This window comes from Apodemus sylvaticus, chromosome 2, assembly GCF_947179515.1.
Source record: "Apodemus sylvaticus chromosome 2, mApoSyl1.1, whole genome shotgun sequence".
In the NCBI taxonomy this organism is placed as follows: domain Eukaryota; kingdom Metazoa; phylum Chordata; class Mammalia; order Rodentia; family Muridae; genus Apodemus; species Apodemus sylvaticus.
In genome coordinates this window covers 134,916,503-134,932,013 of record NC_067473.1, presented here as the reverse complement: position 1 = coordinate 134,932,013, position 15,511 = coordinate 134,916,503, and the positions used below count along the sequence as shown (strand labels likewise).

General features: G+C 37.3%; 1 protein-coding gene across 1 annotated transcript in view; it reads right to left on the bottom strand.

Moving 5' to 3' along the window:
- The window catches only part of Chl1 (cell adhesion molecule L1 like), an 84,362-nt gene that overhangs the window by 56,748 nt on the left and 12,103 nt on the right, over positions 1-15,511 (bottom strand). The window contains exons 4-7 of the mRNA XM_052172630.1: positions 5,590-5,712; positions 4,415-4,585; positions 3,442-3,489; positions 1,126-1,246 (exon numbers count right to left, since the gene is read on the bottom strand). Coding sequence (XP_052028590.1) covers positions 1,126-1,246; positions 3,442-3,489; positions 4,415-4,585; positions 5,590-5,712 — 463 coding nt within the window. The remainder of the gene's footprint in view (positions 1-1,125; positions 1,247-3,441; positions 3,490-4,414; positions 4,586-5,589; positions 5,713-15,511) is intronic.

Here is a 15,511-nt window from a genome sequence, read left to right as displayed (position 1 = left end):
AGGTGGGACTTCTGAGAGGAGATAGGAACTGTGGGAAAGTGAGATGAGGTGTGTTTGGGGGGCGGAGCGAACGGAGACGCGGAATTTGCCAGGGAGATGAAAGATGAAGCAGGCAGGAGATAATGACAGTTAGCTAACAAACAAGTAAAAGAACTTAGAATAAATAGGTCAAGAAGTTGAGCTAGTTGATAACAAGTCTAGCTGTAACTCTAGGCATTCATAATAAATATAAGTCTCCCCGTGTCTTTATTTGGGAGCTGGTGGTCCTATACAATAGAGACCTTTGGAGATTAAGAGGAGGGCAATGCAAACCAACTGATTCTAATAAGACTACCGAGAAATGGACCCCAAAGAATTGGAAGTTTTCCCAGGAATCTTATGCGGGGAGAAGGGAAAGGAGTCAGCTAGAAGGGAAACTTGTGTTCCCTGGAAAGAGATTTCACCCAGTTCTAACAACTTGTCCCCACTTTATTGGATGAGACTGAAGTCCGGGCAACGACTGATGAGGAAACGGTATGTGGGATTTCTTCACCGTGCACAACCTTGACGTCCACTTAAACTTTAATCTCACTCCACAATCAGAAGTCGGGCCTGGGGGGGTCTTCAAATCGTTTTATTCCTCAGCCCAATAGGAGCATGTTGAATAATTTTTCCTGTTTTCCTTTTTAAATTAGACTCTTTTAGATGGCTTATTGAGCATAGCTGGCTGGAGCTCTCTTTGGGTCATAGACTATAGCCTCCTATAGCACTATAACAGTAAGGTTAAAACCCAAAAAACGAGTAGAAAAAAAAGAAAAAGAAAAGAAAAGCACGGCTCATGGCAGCGGAGTAGCTACTAATGCGCATGCTCTAAGGACAGCAGAAGCCCGTCCACTTCACTAAGGTTTGCCTTGATCCCTGAACTCCTGATGCCACAATGAAGGCAAGAACCTTTAAGTCAATTTCAATTGTAACCTTAATTCTGTATAAGGAAGCAGAAATGTGTTTCTCCAGAGAAACACAAATGATGTTCATAAGCTTTTGAAAAAAATAGTAACTTAAGAGTATGCATGCAGCAAAGTCTTGACTTCTCAATCTTTAACACACTAGATGGGGTAAGGGCTGGGCAGAGGCCAGGGTACTCACAGGCCCTCCGCAAAGCATTCGAGCAACAGAGTATCCCCTTTGAGTACAGTCTTTGTGGATGAACTTCCAGTTTGAGCAGGAGGCAACAGAAGTTTGGGTTTCCTTTGTTTGATGGAATTTGCTGGAAAAAAAAAAGAAGAGTCAATGCTATCCCCAATAAAGGTTGTAAAAGTTCTATGGTACGAGGTCGTTCTTAAAGCATGACTTCACATCCTTTTATGTATATATTTTGGTGTGATTCTTAAACAGACTTCTCTCGTCCAAGGAAGTATGTGCCTCTCAGTTTCTTTACCAAAGTTTCTAATTGTCATGATGTATACTATCTGTGGTTTTTTACAACTTGAAGCCTCACTCAAGACGATTTCGTGAAGACACCCTCAAGTTAACTGGTAGTCTGACTTTTATTATATGGTTTTACCATACCTTGCAATTTTTTATAATTATATGTCTATTTTATTTATTGATCAAAGTATTAGATAGGATTCCTTCTATAAAAATATATACAGCTTCCTTCTTCCAGTACTTTATTGAGAAATCAGACTGAGGAAACTTATAGTAGATAACAGGGAGCCATGAGTTTATTTAGCTCTCCAGTAAATTTCTTCTAGTAGCAGATCCTTAAGGATACTAAATGTTTTAGAAAATGATTCATAGTACTGTCTGTTTGGAAAGTATCAATTGGATACAGAAGAAAGAACCCAGGTGTCCCTCAATGAGGAATGGATACAAAAAATGTGGTATATATACACAATGGAGTGCTATTCAGCCATTAGAAACAATGAATTCATGAAATTCTTAGACAAATGGATGGAGCTGGAGAACATCATCCTAAGTGAGGTAACCCAGTCTCAAAAGATCAATCATGGTATGCACTCACTGATAAGCAGATATTAGCCTAGAAATTTGGATTGCCCAAGTCATAATCCACACATCAAATGATGTCCAAGAAGAAGAGCGGAGTGGCCCCTGGTTCTGGAAAGGCTCAGTGCAGCAGTATAAGACAATACCAGAACAGGGAAGTGGGAAGGGGGGAAACAGAGGGAGGGAAGAGGGCTTATGGGGCTTTCGGGGAGTGGGGAGCCAGGAAAGGGGAAATCATTTGAAATGCAAATAAAAATATATTGACTAAAAAAAGGTAAATATAAAATATAATGACTTCATTCACACTGTATTTTTATTTTATTTCCAAATGTGAACATAAATTGTTTTTCATATTCAGTGCCAATGTGATTTTATCTTTTTATCAAATGAAATAGCTGACTTTCCATTATCAGAAGAGTGAGTGTAAAGTACAGGAATCCATGTGTAGACTGTGTTCCATTGTCTTGCATGAATTGATATATTAGAAATGATTTTTGAATATGTATTATAAGACATGGGTTTTTTAAGTACTTGAAAACATACATGTAGATTACTAATCTTACCTAAATGAGGTTGGGAATGAGACAGCCCCCAAGTGGAGTGTTTCATTCACTTGTGATGAGATCGCAGTATATTAGAAATCTAAGTGGAGCCCTAGTCCACATAATGTAATGACTATTTATGTCATTTGAGTATGGTTTGTAATATGGAAAACAAGTCCACTATGTAACTCAGGTTAAAACTCAAGAATCATAGATAAAATGCAAATTCTGATAGATATTTGATAGAAAAATGAATAAAATTTAAGGAGTTCCATAAAAAACAACAAAAAATGGAGATATACTAAAAACTGCATTCTTCCTCAGTGAGATTGCATAGTGATTTTTAAACTGTTCTGACAAGTCTTGCAAATAAAAATGATTCACTTAACTTTCTTAACCCCAGAGTTTTTCTACTTTTCTTGATATTAATCATTTATTTTCTCTTCCATTATTTAAAGCTATCAAACTTCTGTGCTATGAGTGAGCTATTAGAAAAAAAAATCAAAGTAATAAGCCATTACATACTTACACTTATAACTATACTTAAAACTACAGATATAAATTTATATGTTAATTATATGCTTATATAATTAATTATATATGATACTTTTATATATGTATCAATATATAATATATTTGTATATATTTATACAAATAAATTATATATTGTATATTACTTTTAATGATCACATATGCACATGTAGATATACAGATACATATACATATACACATGTACTTATCCCTTTATGTAAACTCTAAAGGACTATGAATCATAAAACCTTCTATCTGCATTAAAATGTTACTTGACAGAATACTGTCTTTTTAATAATTGCTCTAATAATTATAAAATGAGCTGAGCATGTATGACTAAATGTAAAACTTTATGTCTAAATTCTACATATGACCAACTTACCCTGGGAACTAATTTCTGTGGATGACCTTGAATCATTAGCATGCTTTACTGAAATAAAAAAGATGGAAGAAACTAATACAAACATAATGGTAGATGCTGATATCAATAAAGTATGAAAATCCATGGACTTATTTCTGGGAAAAAAATACAAGATGAAGTACAGCCATGCCCATTTGAGTACTGTCTATGAGAATACAGTATATATACTGTATACACTGTATATATGTATATATATATATATATATATCAAAAAGTTGTAAAGAGATAAGTAATTACTCTATTACAACAATTTCCGGCTATTGAAAGCCTTCATAAAGTAGACCCCCAAACACCATATGCACACACAATAATGGAACAAATTAGACAATGAAATGGTCATGTTAACCTTCTGCTCTACCAGGGTCAATTACTCAGCCTGGGAGATTCTGGGATTATCTTTTGCCTTTGAATCTTACCACTTCATCTCTCACTAATTACTCCATCCCTTTTGGGAACCCAGACATGCATTTACAGCATCAAATATGAAACAGAAAATCAATTCAGATAACTTTGCCAATTTGGGGAGGACAAAGAAAAAGCTTGATGCGATTAAAAAAGAAAAAGAATATAAATGGTGATTTTCTTTTGACTCAATTTTGTCTCCTTCATTTTCAGCCTGCTGATTTATCCAAGGTCACGGTGAGCCCGTGCCCAAGATGTGCTTTATGCTCACTGAAAATGAGTAGATCCTGCAGACATGAAATGAAACACATTTGTACTGTGAATCGAGATTTGATTTTCTGGCTGCCAGAGACAGAGCTACTGTGGATCTGCAGCTGCAGATGTCTAGATCATCTGTATGAAGTCTCTAGACTTAAAAGACACAATGACGGAAAATACCAAGCAGCTTTAAATGGCTTCAGAGAGAAGAATGAAATTATACACAGATTTGCATTCAGCATGATTGAAGGAAGAATCAATTATTTGGACTTACAACTGTTCACAGTTAGTTTCATTGGCATTTTTTGTACAATCGTTCTTAATTTTGGAAATGCAGCGAAGCAACAGTAATCATTCCGACTGTCTTTTTCTTCCACATTTGCAAAGTACAGATCTCCTTTTTGGCTCATGTACACTCTTTTATCTTGTTGAATGTGTTCTAATTCTGCAAAGGGGAAAAACACAACTCGTCACTGAAATGTGCTGTTTCTCCTCACGATGCTTCATCGGATTTTTACATTTCTATTTCCTTCAAATATTTTATATTATGATGTTTCCTGCTTGCTCTTCCTGCAGTGGGCAAGCAAACAGAAAAAAAAATTAACAATGAAATCCTTGCGAGGCTGGGTATCTCACAGATAGGCTGCCAGTCTGGTATTCTGTCTCTCCTTACAAACTGGTCTCTTGCTTTGTTTTGGCTTCTAAAAACTGTTCAGTTCAGATATCAATTACTACCCTTATTTTCTATGGATGATGTTTCTCTGAAGCTGGGATCCTCAAAGGTGATGACTGTACCATTGATCAGCCTGCACTGGGTGCAGCTATGTAATTCTAGATGAGTGAAGGCTTTGTATTTTGGCTGCAGCCAAGAGCAACTTTACCCTCTCTCCTCTAGATGCTGCACAAATATTATTTTCTTATGCAATGCAATGAGAAAACACCTGGAGGGCAGTGAGGAAACAGGTGACAGAACAGGCTTTTCAAGAAGAAGCTTCACCTTCGAAGTCACCAAAGTAATAAGAGCAAACACAGAGGCTGACACTGAACATTTTGTAAGTCAGTGTTTTAGCAGGAAGAATTAAGCTAAAACAGCAATACTAAACCAACAATCCAATCCAATTACTTCAACTCTGAGCTATTCTGTGTTCCAAAGGTAGAGACTGCAGAAGGCAGGCTTTTTTTCTTTTGCAGGCATGTTTGACTAATCCCCTCCCAACCAAATACTGTAAAATCAAGAGACATGATGATCTTCCAGTGCCTTCACATATACACTCCAGTTTATACTTAGGAGTAAGAGTAGAACTGCAAATGTATCTAATTTTGGAGTTTATTTGATTCTACAGGATACTCAATCATATATGAATGATTGCTTTCATTGGTTTCATTGAATCATATACATAGTTCACAGAACTAAAGTGACCTTGATTGATGGAACAGAACACCACTTACCAATATTCATCCAATAGATGTGCAAAGGTGGGAGGCCTTTGGGAGGGTTGCAGGGTAAGACAATGGAATCCCCTTCTTCTACATCAATGGGATCAATTTTTTCTTTGGGGAATTTTGGAACACCTGATAAAATGATAACCGTGAAACATTCATTTTTAATGTAACTTTAGTATGTTCTATGTTAGTAATAACTAATGACATTCCTTTTGTTTTTTTTTAAATAAGCAATTAGGAAATTATCCATGTTGTTGTTCTCATATCTACCCTACAGAGGAAAATAAAGAATCTGGCATAAGGCCTTCTCTTCTTCATCTGTTCCTCCAGTTCAAATCCCCTGGCCCTACAGCAGTAAACACTTGCATCTTCCCTCCACCCATCTCCCATGGATCCCACAAATCTTTTTCATCCAATCTTTCTTCCCCAATGCCTTGCTTTGTCCCAGGTCCTAACTCCAGCAGGCATGCTGTGCTAACCCAAAGGCTACTCATCTAAAGCAACAAGTAGGCTGAAGGCAGAACCATAGGTCTCCTAGAATTCCTGAGATCCAATCTCCCAGTTTCATCTTCAGCTCTATAGTAGGAAACTTGCTTTAGGCTCCCTTTTCTTTCTGATCTCATTCTAATGAATCACAGTGCCTTCTCCTACAACCTTCATTCTCCAAACTCAAGCAGTACCCAAATCCAACACTAGCAGTTACTCCCTGTGCTTATACCACCTGATCAGGTAAGAAAACCAGGTAATACATGTCATCATACTCACTGAAAATCCACAGAAAAAAACAAAAACCAAGAAACTAAATACATACCCAACTAAGACAAATTTGGAAATCAGCTAGAGCTATAATCATCCCAAACCTAGCTGCCTAGATACTAGCATAAAAACACTATCAATAACAGCCAAAGCAATATGTCTCCACTAGAGCCCAGCTAACCTGCCACTGCAGGCCTTCAATATTTCAAAAAAGCTGAAATACAAGTAGAAGACCTTAAAACTAACTACATATGATAGATATCCTTAAAAAAGGAAGTTAGTAAGTCTCTTAAAGAAATCTAGGAAAACAGAAAGAACAAAGAAACGAATACGTAGATTCCTTAATGAGAACCAGGGAAACACAATACTAGAGGAAATGAACAAATTCCTTAAAGAAATGAAAACAATAGTAACATCAACAAAAATACAAAACAAAACAGAAGAAACAACCTACAAGCAAACAGTTGAAGAAAATGTATAAAGCAGTTCAAGACATAACATCGGAAATAGAATCAATAAGGAAAACAGAAATGAATGGAGTTCCAAAAACTTAGGAATTTGAACAGTAGCTACAGAGCAAAGTACCACCAACAGAAAACAATTTATGGTAAAGAGAATCTCAGGCCCTGAAGATAAGATAGAAGTGGATACATCAGTGAAAAGGTAATGTTAAATTTAAAAAATTCTTGCCACAAAACATCAAGGAAATCTGGGTTACCATGAAAAGAGAAAAGCTAAAAATATTAGGAATAGTAAAAATAAAGGTTCCCAGCTCAAAAGCCCAGAAATTATACTCAACAAAATTATAGAAAAAAAATGTGAAAGAAAGATGATAATGAACCAGCTCGATTTCATGTTAGTTAAGGTAAAACAACTCAGGCTGTTGCTGAAATAAAATATTGCTCTTTCAAAAATGTCAGGGAGGCCCCATTCCCATCTTGTGGAAGAAGAGGCAAAAAACTGAATGGTCCAGAAGTGATGAGGATATCGGGAGAACAAAGCCATCTGAATCAACTAATTAATGTTCATATTATATCGGAGAGACTTTAGCAGCAAGCACCGGGGTTCTCTCTGTGTATAATATACTTATGTTTTTATGAGATTCTCCACTATGAAATCAAAGTGGGTCCCTGACTCTTATGCTATCTCTAGGGACTTATTTTCCTCCTGTTGTTTTACTGTGTCCAAATTCAATGATTGTTTTGGTTTATCTTATTATACTTTCTTTTTTAATGTTTGGTTGTTATCTCTTAGCAACCTGCACCTTCGTTTGTTCTAAAAAGATTGAAAGGTTGTGGATCTGGAAGAGGAAGGAACATAGAGGACTGAGGGGATTAGAGGAAAGGAAAACCTTAATCAGTATACATCGTATGTTAAAAGAATCTGTTTTCACTAAACAAAGAAAAAGAATCTCACATGAACTGTTGTATAGTTTCAAGATATTTCATGGAAACACTAGAATGTTCATTGAGTAAGTCAGATAACCCAAGTTCATTCCCTAGAGCACATCTGGTTAAAGGAGAAAACTGATTCCTGAAATTGTCCTCTGACTTCTGCCCTTGTGCTCTGACACAGACACAGACAGAGACACAGACACACACGCCACAGACACAGACACACACACACAAAACACACAAACACACAAAATGCAAAAATGTAAACCATTAAAAGATATTTCTGAACCAGCATATGGCTGCTGTGTGCTATGAACGTTTCTCTGAGATGCAATGCAAACCACAGGATTGGCTCATTTTAGTTCCCACAGACATGAAATCATCTTTCTGCAAACACTGTGGAGATAGTTATCTATTATCTCCATAGTAATAGATAACTATTGCTTCTGTTAGTTCGATGTTGCCCATCACCAGCTTTATTGATAAGACAGTGGTTATGATTGGCAAATACCCTATTCAAGTCACTAGCTATACTAAACAAACAGACAAAAATATGAAGGCACACAAGAGGCAATGAGAATCAGACAATGATGAACAAATTTGATCACTCTAAGTTGCAGAGAGAACTTGCACCTTGGGATGACTCCATTAAGTGCAACCTTAAATGAAATGGGAACAACACTAGAAAGGAGAGTTTCCAATATTTCATTCTATTGTCTCCTCCTCACACTGGAATGGGTTCCCCGAGGAGCAAGTGTGGGAAGAATGCAGGTCAGAACTGCGAGGAGTGGCAGCCACGACCAGTGTTGCAAATACATATACAAATTTGCACATATATGGATATTAAAAATGTATTCTGCCTGAATGTTATATAGCTGCCTTCCAATTCTGAGGAATTTCAAGTTTGTACTGTAGAATCACCCAAGTTCTGATCCAAGATAATGTTTGTAGGATGACATCTACCAAACAGCCCTGGCCTTATGGGACTTTCAAATGAGTTTTCCACCATTTTTTTTTTTTTTTTATGTTTAAGCAATGACTCAAAAGAGATTGCTGTATTTTCTGGAAACCCAAGGTTCTTCTTTTTTTAAATCTCAATTTTGCACATGTCTGGCCAGTCTCTATAAAATTTATACTGAGAACTTCTGTCTGTTTTCTCTGTATTTATTGTGTAGCCCTTTGGCCTGCATCCCATCCCCCAGGCATCAGGGCAAATTTGCTGCCATTTTGTTGTAACCATGTTCCAGCTGTTTACAAAGAGGTTTTGGTCTAAATTCAAGGACTTTCCCAAGCTGAGCACTGCAGGAGGAAGCAGACTGTGGAACCACAACACAAGTGCAGGAAAGTGTCAATGTCTTCATCCTTCCCACAACTGATGGGTCCATCTGGGTCATCACATTTGTGTGAGAGTTTATTTGTTGACATTGGCTGGGTATACAAATAAGAGTCATCCTTGCACCATGCATTTTCTACAGTACTATGACATTCCTACCAAGAGACAGGAAGGTTGTTGAATACCTCCACTGTTAGCACGCCAAGAATAAAATAATATGCCAGCTAATGCTCTGGCATTGATAGATAGGAAGCACTCCTTACCCATATGAAAAATTAATAATAGTGTTACACACTCAAACCTCCAAATTCCAATGACTTATTTAGTACCACTTGCCACATTGAGAACCAGTGTACACTAGTATGAAAGTTAGCAGTGTACTTGGACTTTGATGAATCTGTTTATATTCAGAACCAAAGGACAGCATGGGATGAGAGGCACACATAGGAAAAATGAGGGGGTATATGATTCTCTCATATGCAAACAATGCAGTGCTTAATGGGGATACCTGGCTCGCTTGAAAGTAGAAAATTAGTAAGATATATGATATATCAGTAGTTGGAAATAGGCTCCCTCAAAGCATGTAGAAAAGTCTAATGATTCAGACAGATAATACAATTGGTGAAGTACTAGCATCCTTATATTAATTAAGTCTACATTATGAAATTCCATTTCCCAAACTGTAAACATGTAGTTATTCAGTGGGAATCTAATCCATCCATAATATAAAGGAAAAGAAAAGACAATTTATAAGTCTACCAAGCCCTTAACCACACACTGTTATTCTTCTGAACAATTTGTAACTGTTGAAATGAGTATCAGGAAACAAGGAAGCTTAGCTATCTTATAATTTAAGATCTCAGAGGGATATCAGAGAAGAAATTATTTAATCTGGATTGTTTCATTATTATTTTCGGACCTTGAAACTTCTAGGCTTCACTTTGGGATTGGAAGAACATTTTTACAATGTTCTGTTTTTGTTTTTGTTGTTGTGAAAACATCATGAATCAAAGCAATTTAGGGAGTAGAGGGTTTATTGAGCTTATACGTGCAGGCCACAATCCATTATTGAGAGAAATTAAGATAGGAAATCAAGAAGGAACTGAAGTACACATTATGGAGGAATGCTGTTGATAGGCTTATCTCTGGCTCCTGCTTTCTTTTATAGCCTGGCTTGCTGTGGTGTTGCTCACAGTAGACTACACCTCTCTGCATCAATCATTATTCAAAACAATCTCTCACAGACGTGTGGCCACAGAACAACACGACCTGGGCACTTGCTCAGTTGAGGTTCTTTCTTCCCAGATGATTCTAGGTTGTGCCAAGTTTATGAAGAAAACAAATGAGTACAATGCTAAATTAAATTCCACAACACAATAGCAGTCATGGAGACAATTTTAAGTCATGAAGAAATGATTATTTGAAAACCACCCTGAAAGTGACTGAGTGATTTTGATTCACTGATGATATTTATAGCATTATTTATTGAGGAAAGATAACAATAGTTAGTATTAAGCAACAACTTGTGTTTATGTGAGACAATTTCACTCCTTTGTCTTTGTCTTAGATTTCTAAGGAGCCCTCCATCATCACAAAAACTCAGTCTTCTGGAGCAGACTTGACCCTGAATAGTCTTCCTGAAAAGGTATCAGAACCTACCCACTCATCACTGTCTACTTAAATGGGGCTTCAAATATGTCCAGAAATCTGGTCTACCTCCTATGTATATAATGATACTGCAGATCTATTTGCACAATAAACTGAAGCACTTGGCAATTTTCTCCTTTCCATGATTCTCTGATGGGCCCTCTTTGTGTCCATTGTTCATCATAGTGAATAGCACTTACTAAAGAATGTGAGTTCTTGAAGTCAGGAAAGCCCATTTAGAAAACCTTTCCCAGAGATATATTGACCACAAACTAACTTATCTGCTTGATTCAAGATACAGCTAACCTACAAATGGAAACTCTGTTGTAGCCTTACAACTTTAGGTGCTGCCAGCAAGGTTTGAAAACAAATTACTCAGATTTTCTCAACATTCAGAGAGAAAAAAAAACTCTTCTTATTTAACAGAGAAAATACCTGACCAAAAAAAATTCTGTCTGGAGCAGTAGTTCTCAATTGATGTGTCACAACCTCACAGAGCTCACACATCAGATAGTCTGCATATCATATATTTACATTATGATTCATAATAATAGAAAATTACAGTTTTGAAGTAGAAATGAAAATAATTTTATGGTTGGGGATCACCACAACATGAAGACCTGTATTAAAATGACAAAATATTAGGAAGATTGAGAATCACTGGTCTAGAGGGTCCACTAGGATAAACAGGGGAATATCGAAATTATTAGATTATCATTTCCTATTTAAAATAGCAGAAACATATGTAAATAATATCTTAAAATCTTACAAAGTATAGAGCAGAAATTTAGTACAGGTGATGACAGAGCAGAAACATGTATGGAGAAAGTTGATCAGCAACCTGGAGGATGGTCAGTATTAGAGAGCCAAAGTATAGGCATTTATATAATCAATTTAAACTTCAATGATGAAAAAATAAAGGAAAAGAGTTTCCATCTACACACATCTTAGTCACAGTCACAGGATATAGCCAGTCTTGTTTTGTTTGTTAGGCTATCCCCAATCACTAATTCTGAGGCTTAGGTAAGTATCCCCCAAATGCCCAGGTGTTCAATGTTAAATCTCTATGGCCAAAATGGCCATTTTAACTATATTGATTCTACCGATCCATGAGCATGGGAGGTTTTCCCATTTTTTGAGGTCTTCTTCCATTTCCTTCTTCAGAGTCTTGAAGTTCTTGTCATACAGATCTTTCACATGTTTGGTAAGAGTCACCCCAAGATACTTTATACTGTTTGTGGCTATTGTGAAGGGGGTCATTTCCCTAATTTCTTTCTCAGCCTGCTTATCCTTTGAGTATAGGAAGGCCACTGATTTGCTTGAGTTGATTTTATAACCTGCCACTTTGCTGAAGTTGTTTATCAGCTGTAGGAGCTCTCTAGTGGAGTTCTTTGGGTCACTTAGGTAGACGATCATGTCGTCTGCAAATAATGATAGTTTGACTTCTTCCTTTCCAATTTGTATCCCTTTGACCTCCTTATGTTGTCGAATTGCCCGAGCTAGTACCTCAAGTACAATATTGAAAAGATAAGGAGAAAGGGGGCAGCCTTGTCTGGTCCCTGATTTCAGTGGGATTGCTTCAAGTTTCTCTCCATTTAGTTTGATGCTGGCTACCGGTTTGCTGTATATTGCTTTTACTATGTTTAGGTATGGGCCTTGAATTCCTGTTCTCTCCAAGACTTTAAGCATGAAGGGATGCTGAATTTTGTCAAATGCTTTTTCAGCATCCAATGAAATGACCATGTGGTTTTGTTCTTTGAGTCTGTTTATGTAGTGGATTGTATTGATGGATTTCCGTATATTGAACCAACCCTGCATTCCCGGGATAAAGCCTACTTGATCATGGTGGATGATCGTTTTGATGTGTTCTTGGATTCGGTTGGCAAGAATTTTATTGAGTATTTTTGCATCGATGTTCATAAGGGAACTTGGTCTGAAGTTCTCTTTCTTTGTTGGATCTTTGTGAGGCTTTGGTATCAGCACTATACAGATTCAATGCAATACCCATCAAAATCCCAACTCAATTCTTCACAGAGTTAGAAAGAGCAATTATCAAATTCATCTGGAACAACAAAAATCCCAGGATAGCTAAAACTATTCTCAGCAACAAAAGGAAATCTGGGGGAATCAGTATCCCTGACCTCAAGCAATACTACAGAGCAATAGTGTTAAAAACTGCATGGTATTGGTACAGTGACAGGCAGGAGGATCAATGGAACAGGATTGAAGATCCAGAAATGAACCCACACACCTATGGCCACTTGATCCTCGACAAAGAGGCTGAAAATATCCAATGGAAAAAAGATAGCCTTTTCAACAAATGGTGCTGGTTCAACTGGAGGTCAGCATGCAGAAGAATGCGAATTGATCCATCCTTGTCTCCTTGTACTAAGCTCAAATCCAAATGGATCAAGGACCTCCACATAAAGCCAGACACTCTGAAGCTAATAGAAAAGAAACTGGGGAAGACCCTTGAGGACATCGGCACAGGGAGAAAGTTTCTGAACAGAACACCAATAGCGTATGCTCTAAGAGCAAGAATTGACAAATGGGACCTCATAAAATTAAAAAGTTTCTGTAAGGCAAAGGACACCATCAAGAGGACAAATCGGCAACCAACAAATTGGGAAAAGATCTTCACCAATCCTACATCAGATAGAGGGCTAATATCCAATATATATAAAGAACTCAAGAAGTTAGACTCCAGAAAACCAAACAACCCTATTAAAAAATGGGGTACAGAGTTAAACAAAGAATTCTCGCCTGAAGAACTTCGGATGGCGGAGAAGCATCTTAAAAAATGCTCAACTTCATTAGTCATTAGGGAAATGCAAATCAAAACAACCCTAAGATTTCATCTTACACCAGTCAGAATGGCTAAGATTAAAAATTCAGGAGACAGCAGGTGTTGGAGAGGGTGTGGAGAAAGAGGAACACTCCTCCACTGCTGGTGGGGTTGCAAATTGGTACAACCACTCTGGAAATCAGTCTGGCAGTTCCTCCGAAAACTGGGCACCTTACTTCCAGAAGATCCTGCTATACCACTCCTGGGCATATACCCAGAAGACTCCCCACCATGTAATAAGGATACATGTTCTACTATGTTCATAGCAGCCCTATTTGTAATTGCCAGATGCTGGAAAGAACCCAGGTATCCCTCAACAGAAGAGTGGATGCAAAAAATGTGGTATATCTACACAATGGAGTACTATTCAGCCATTAGAAACAATGAATTCATGAAATTCTTAGGCAAATGGATGGAGCTAGAGAATATCATACTAAGTGAGGTAACTCAGACTCAAAAGGTGAATCATGGTATGCACTCACTAATAAGTGGATATTAACCTAGAAAACTGAAATACCCAAAACATAATCCACACATCAAATGAGGTACAAGAAGAAAGGAGGAGTGGCCCCTGGTTCTGGAAAGACTCAGTGAAACAGTATTCAGCAAAACCAGAACCGGGAAGTGGGAAGGGGTAGGTGAGAGGACAGGGGAAGAGAAGGGGGTTTGCGGGACTTTCGGGGAGTGGGGGGGCTAGAAAAGGGGAAATCATTTGAAATGTAAATAAATTATATCGAATAAAAAAAAAAGTAAAAAAAAAAAAAATCTCTATGGCCTCTGCTGGGAGATGCTCGAACTTCTGACAGGTGAAGCCTAATGTTTAAGCTTCAGTTATTGGGAATACAATCTTGAATAGAAATAAGGGACGGTGGTCCTTGTTCCTTGCACCCTAGATCACAGTGGAGGCAGAGTTTACTCTCCCACATGTTTTCATCACAATGTGCTTCCATAATGCTAGCCCAAAGCAATAGTGACAACCCATCAAGGACTGGGCAGTAGAAAACTGTGAACCAAATTAACCTTTTTCTCTTTATGAATTGATTATCTCACAGGCTTTGTTACAGTGTTGGAAAGCTGATAAATACAACTAGGAAAATGACTAGCACAGGAAAGGAGCCTAACAATGACTTGGTAACTAATTTACTGACCAAAACTCTGTGCCATAGACATCCCATTTAGCTATTGGTTTTGTCATGCATTTGTAATTGATGTAATCGATTCATCTGTTGGGCTGTTTCTCTTGTTCATTCCCAACCAGACTAAACTAGGATATTATAAAAATAGAAAACTAAGCATTGGATATAAAAAAAATCTTGAATAGAAATAGATATTCATTTTACTAGATATTAACTTGATAACTGAGAGATAAAAACTCTAAAAAGGGAACCACCAAGTTTCTATCAATATCAAAATAAAGACAATTTCCCAGAGCTTCAGAGAAAATCCACTGTTAAACAAGGATTCTTGAAATGGTCTTATTCATGAACTTCAAAGGAATGGAATGGAAACTGAATGATGAAGTACTGTCAGGACAGCCAGGAAACACTGTGTAAGAAATCTAATTGGTTTTACTCATTTCTACAGCAGCAGAGAAAGAGAACAATTACCTCCATTAAAGCCCCGGTCTTTGATCCACCATCTCTTAACTGTAACACTGCTATAGTCTGGCCCAAATTATCCTCACATAATCATGATTTCACAGATAACACTTAGGTAATGAGAGAAAATATTTTTAAAACCTGCTAATTGTTGTATCTTCTATGCATCTGCCCTACTTCTTTTTCTGCAGCAGGTCTAGCTACTGCCTTGCCCTTTGTCTCCATAGCAACCACTTGAATTCAAGTTAAGGATCACCCCAACACCTTGTCTTTTACAATGTACATTTTACCTCTCTTTCATCCTGTATTTCTAACCCCATTTCAGTTAAAATATGTATAATTGAGACATACATAT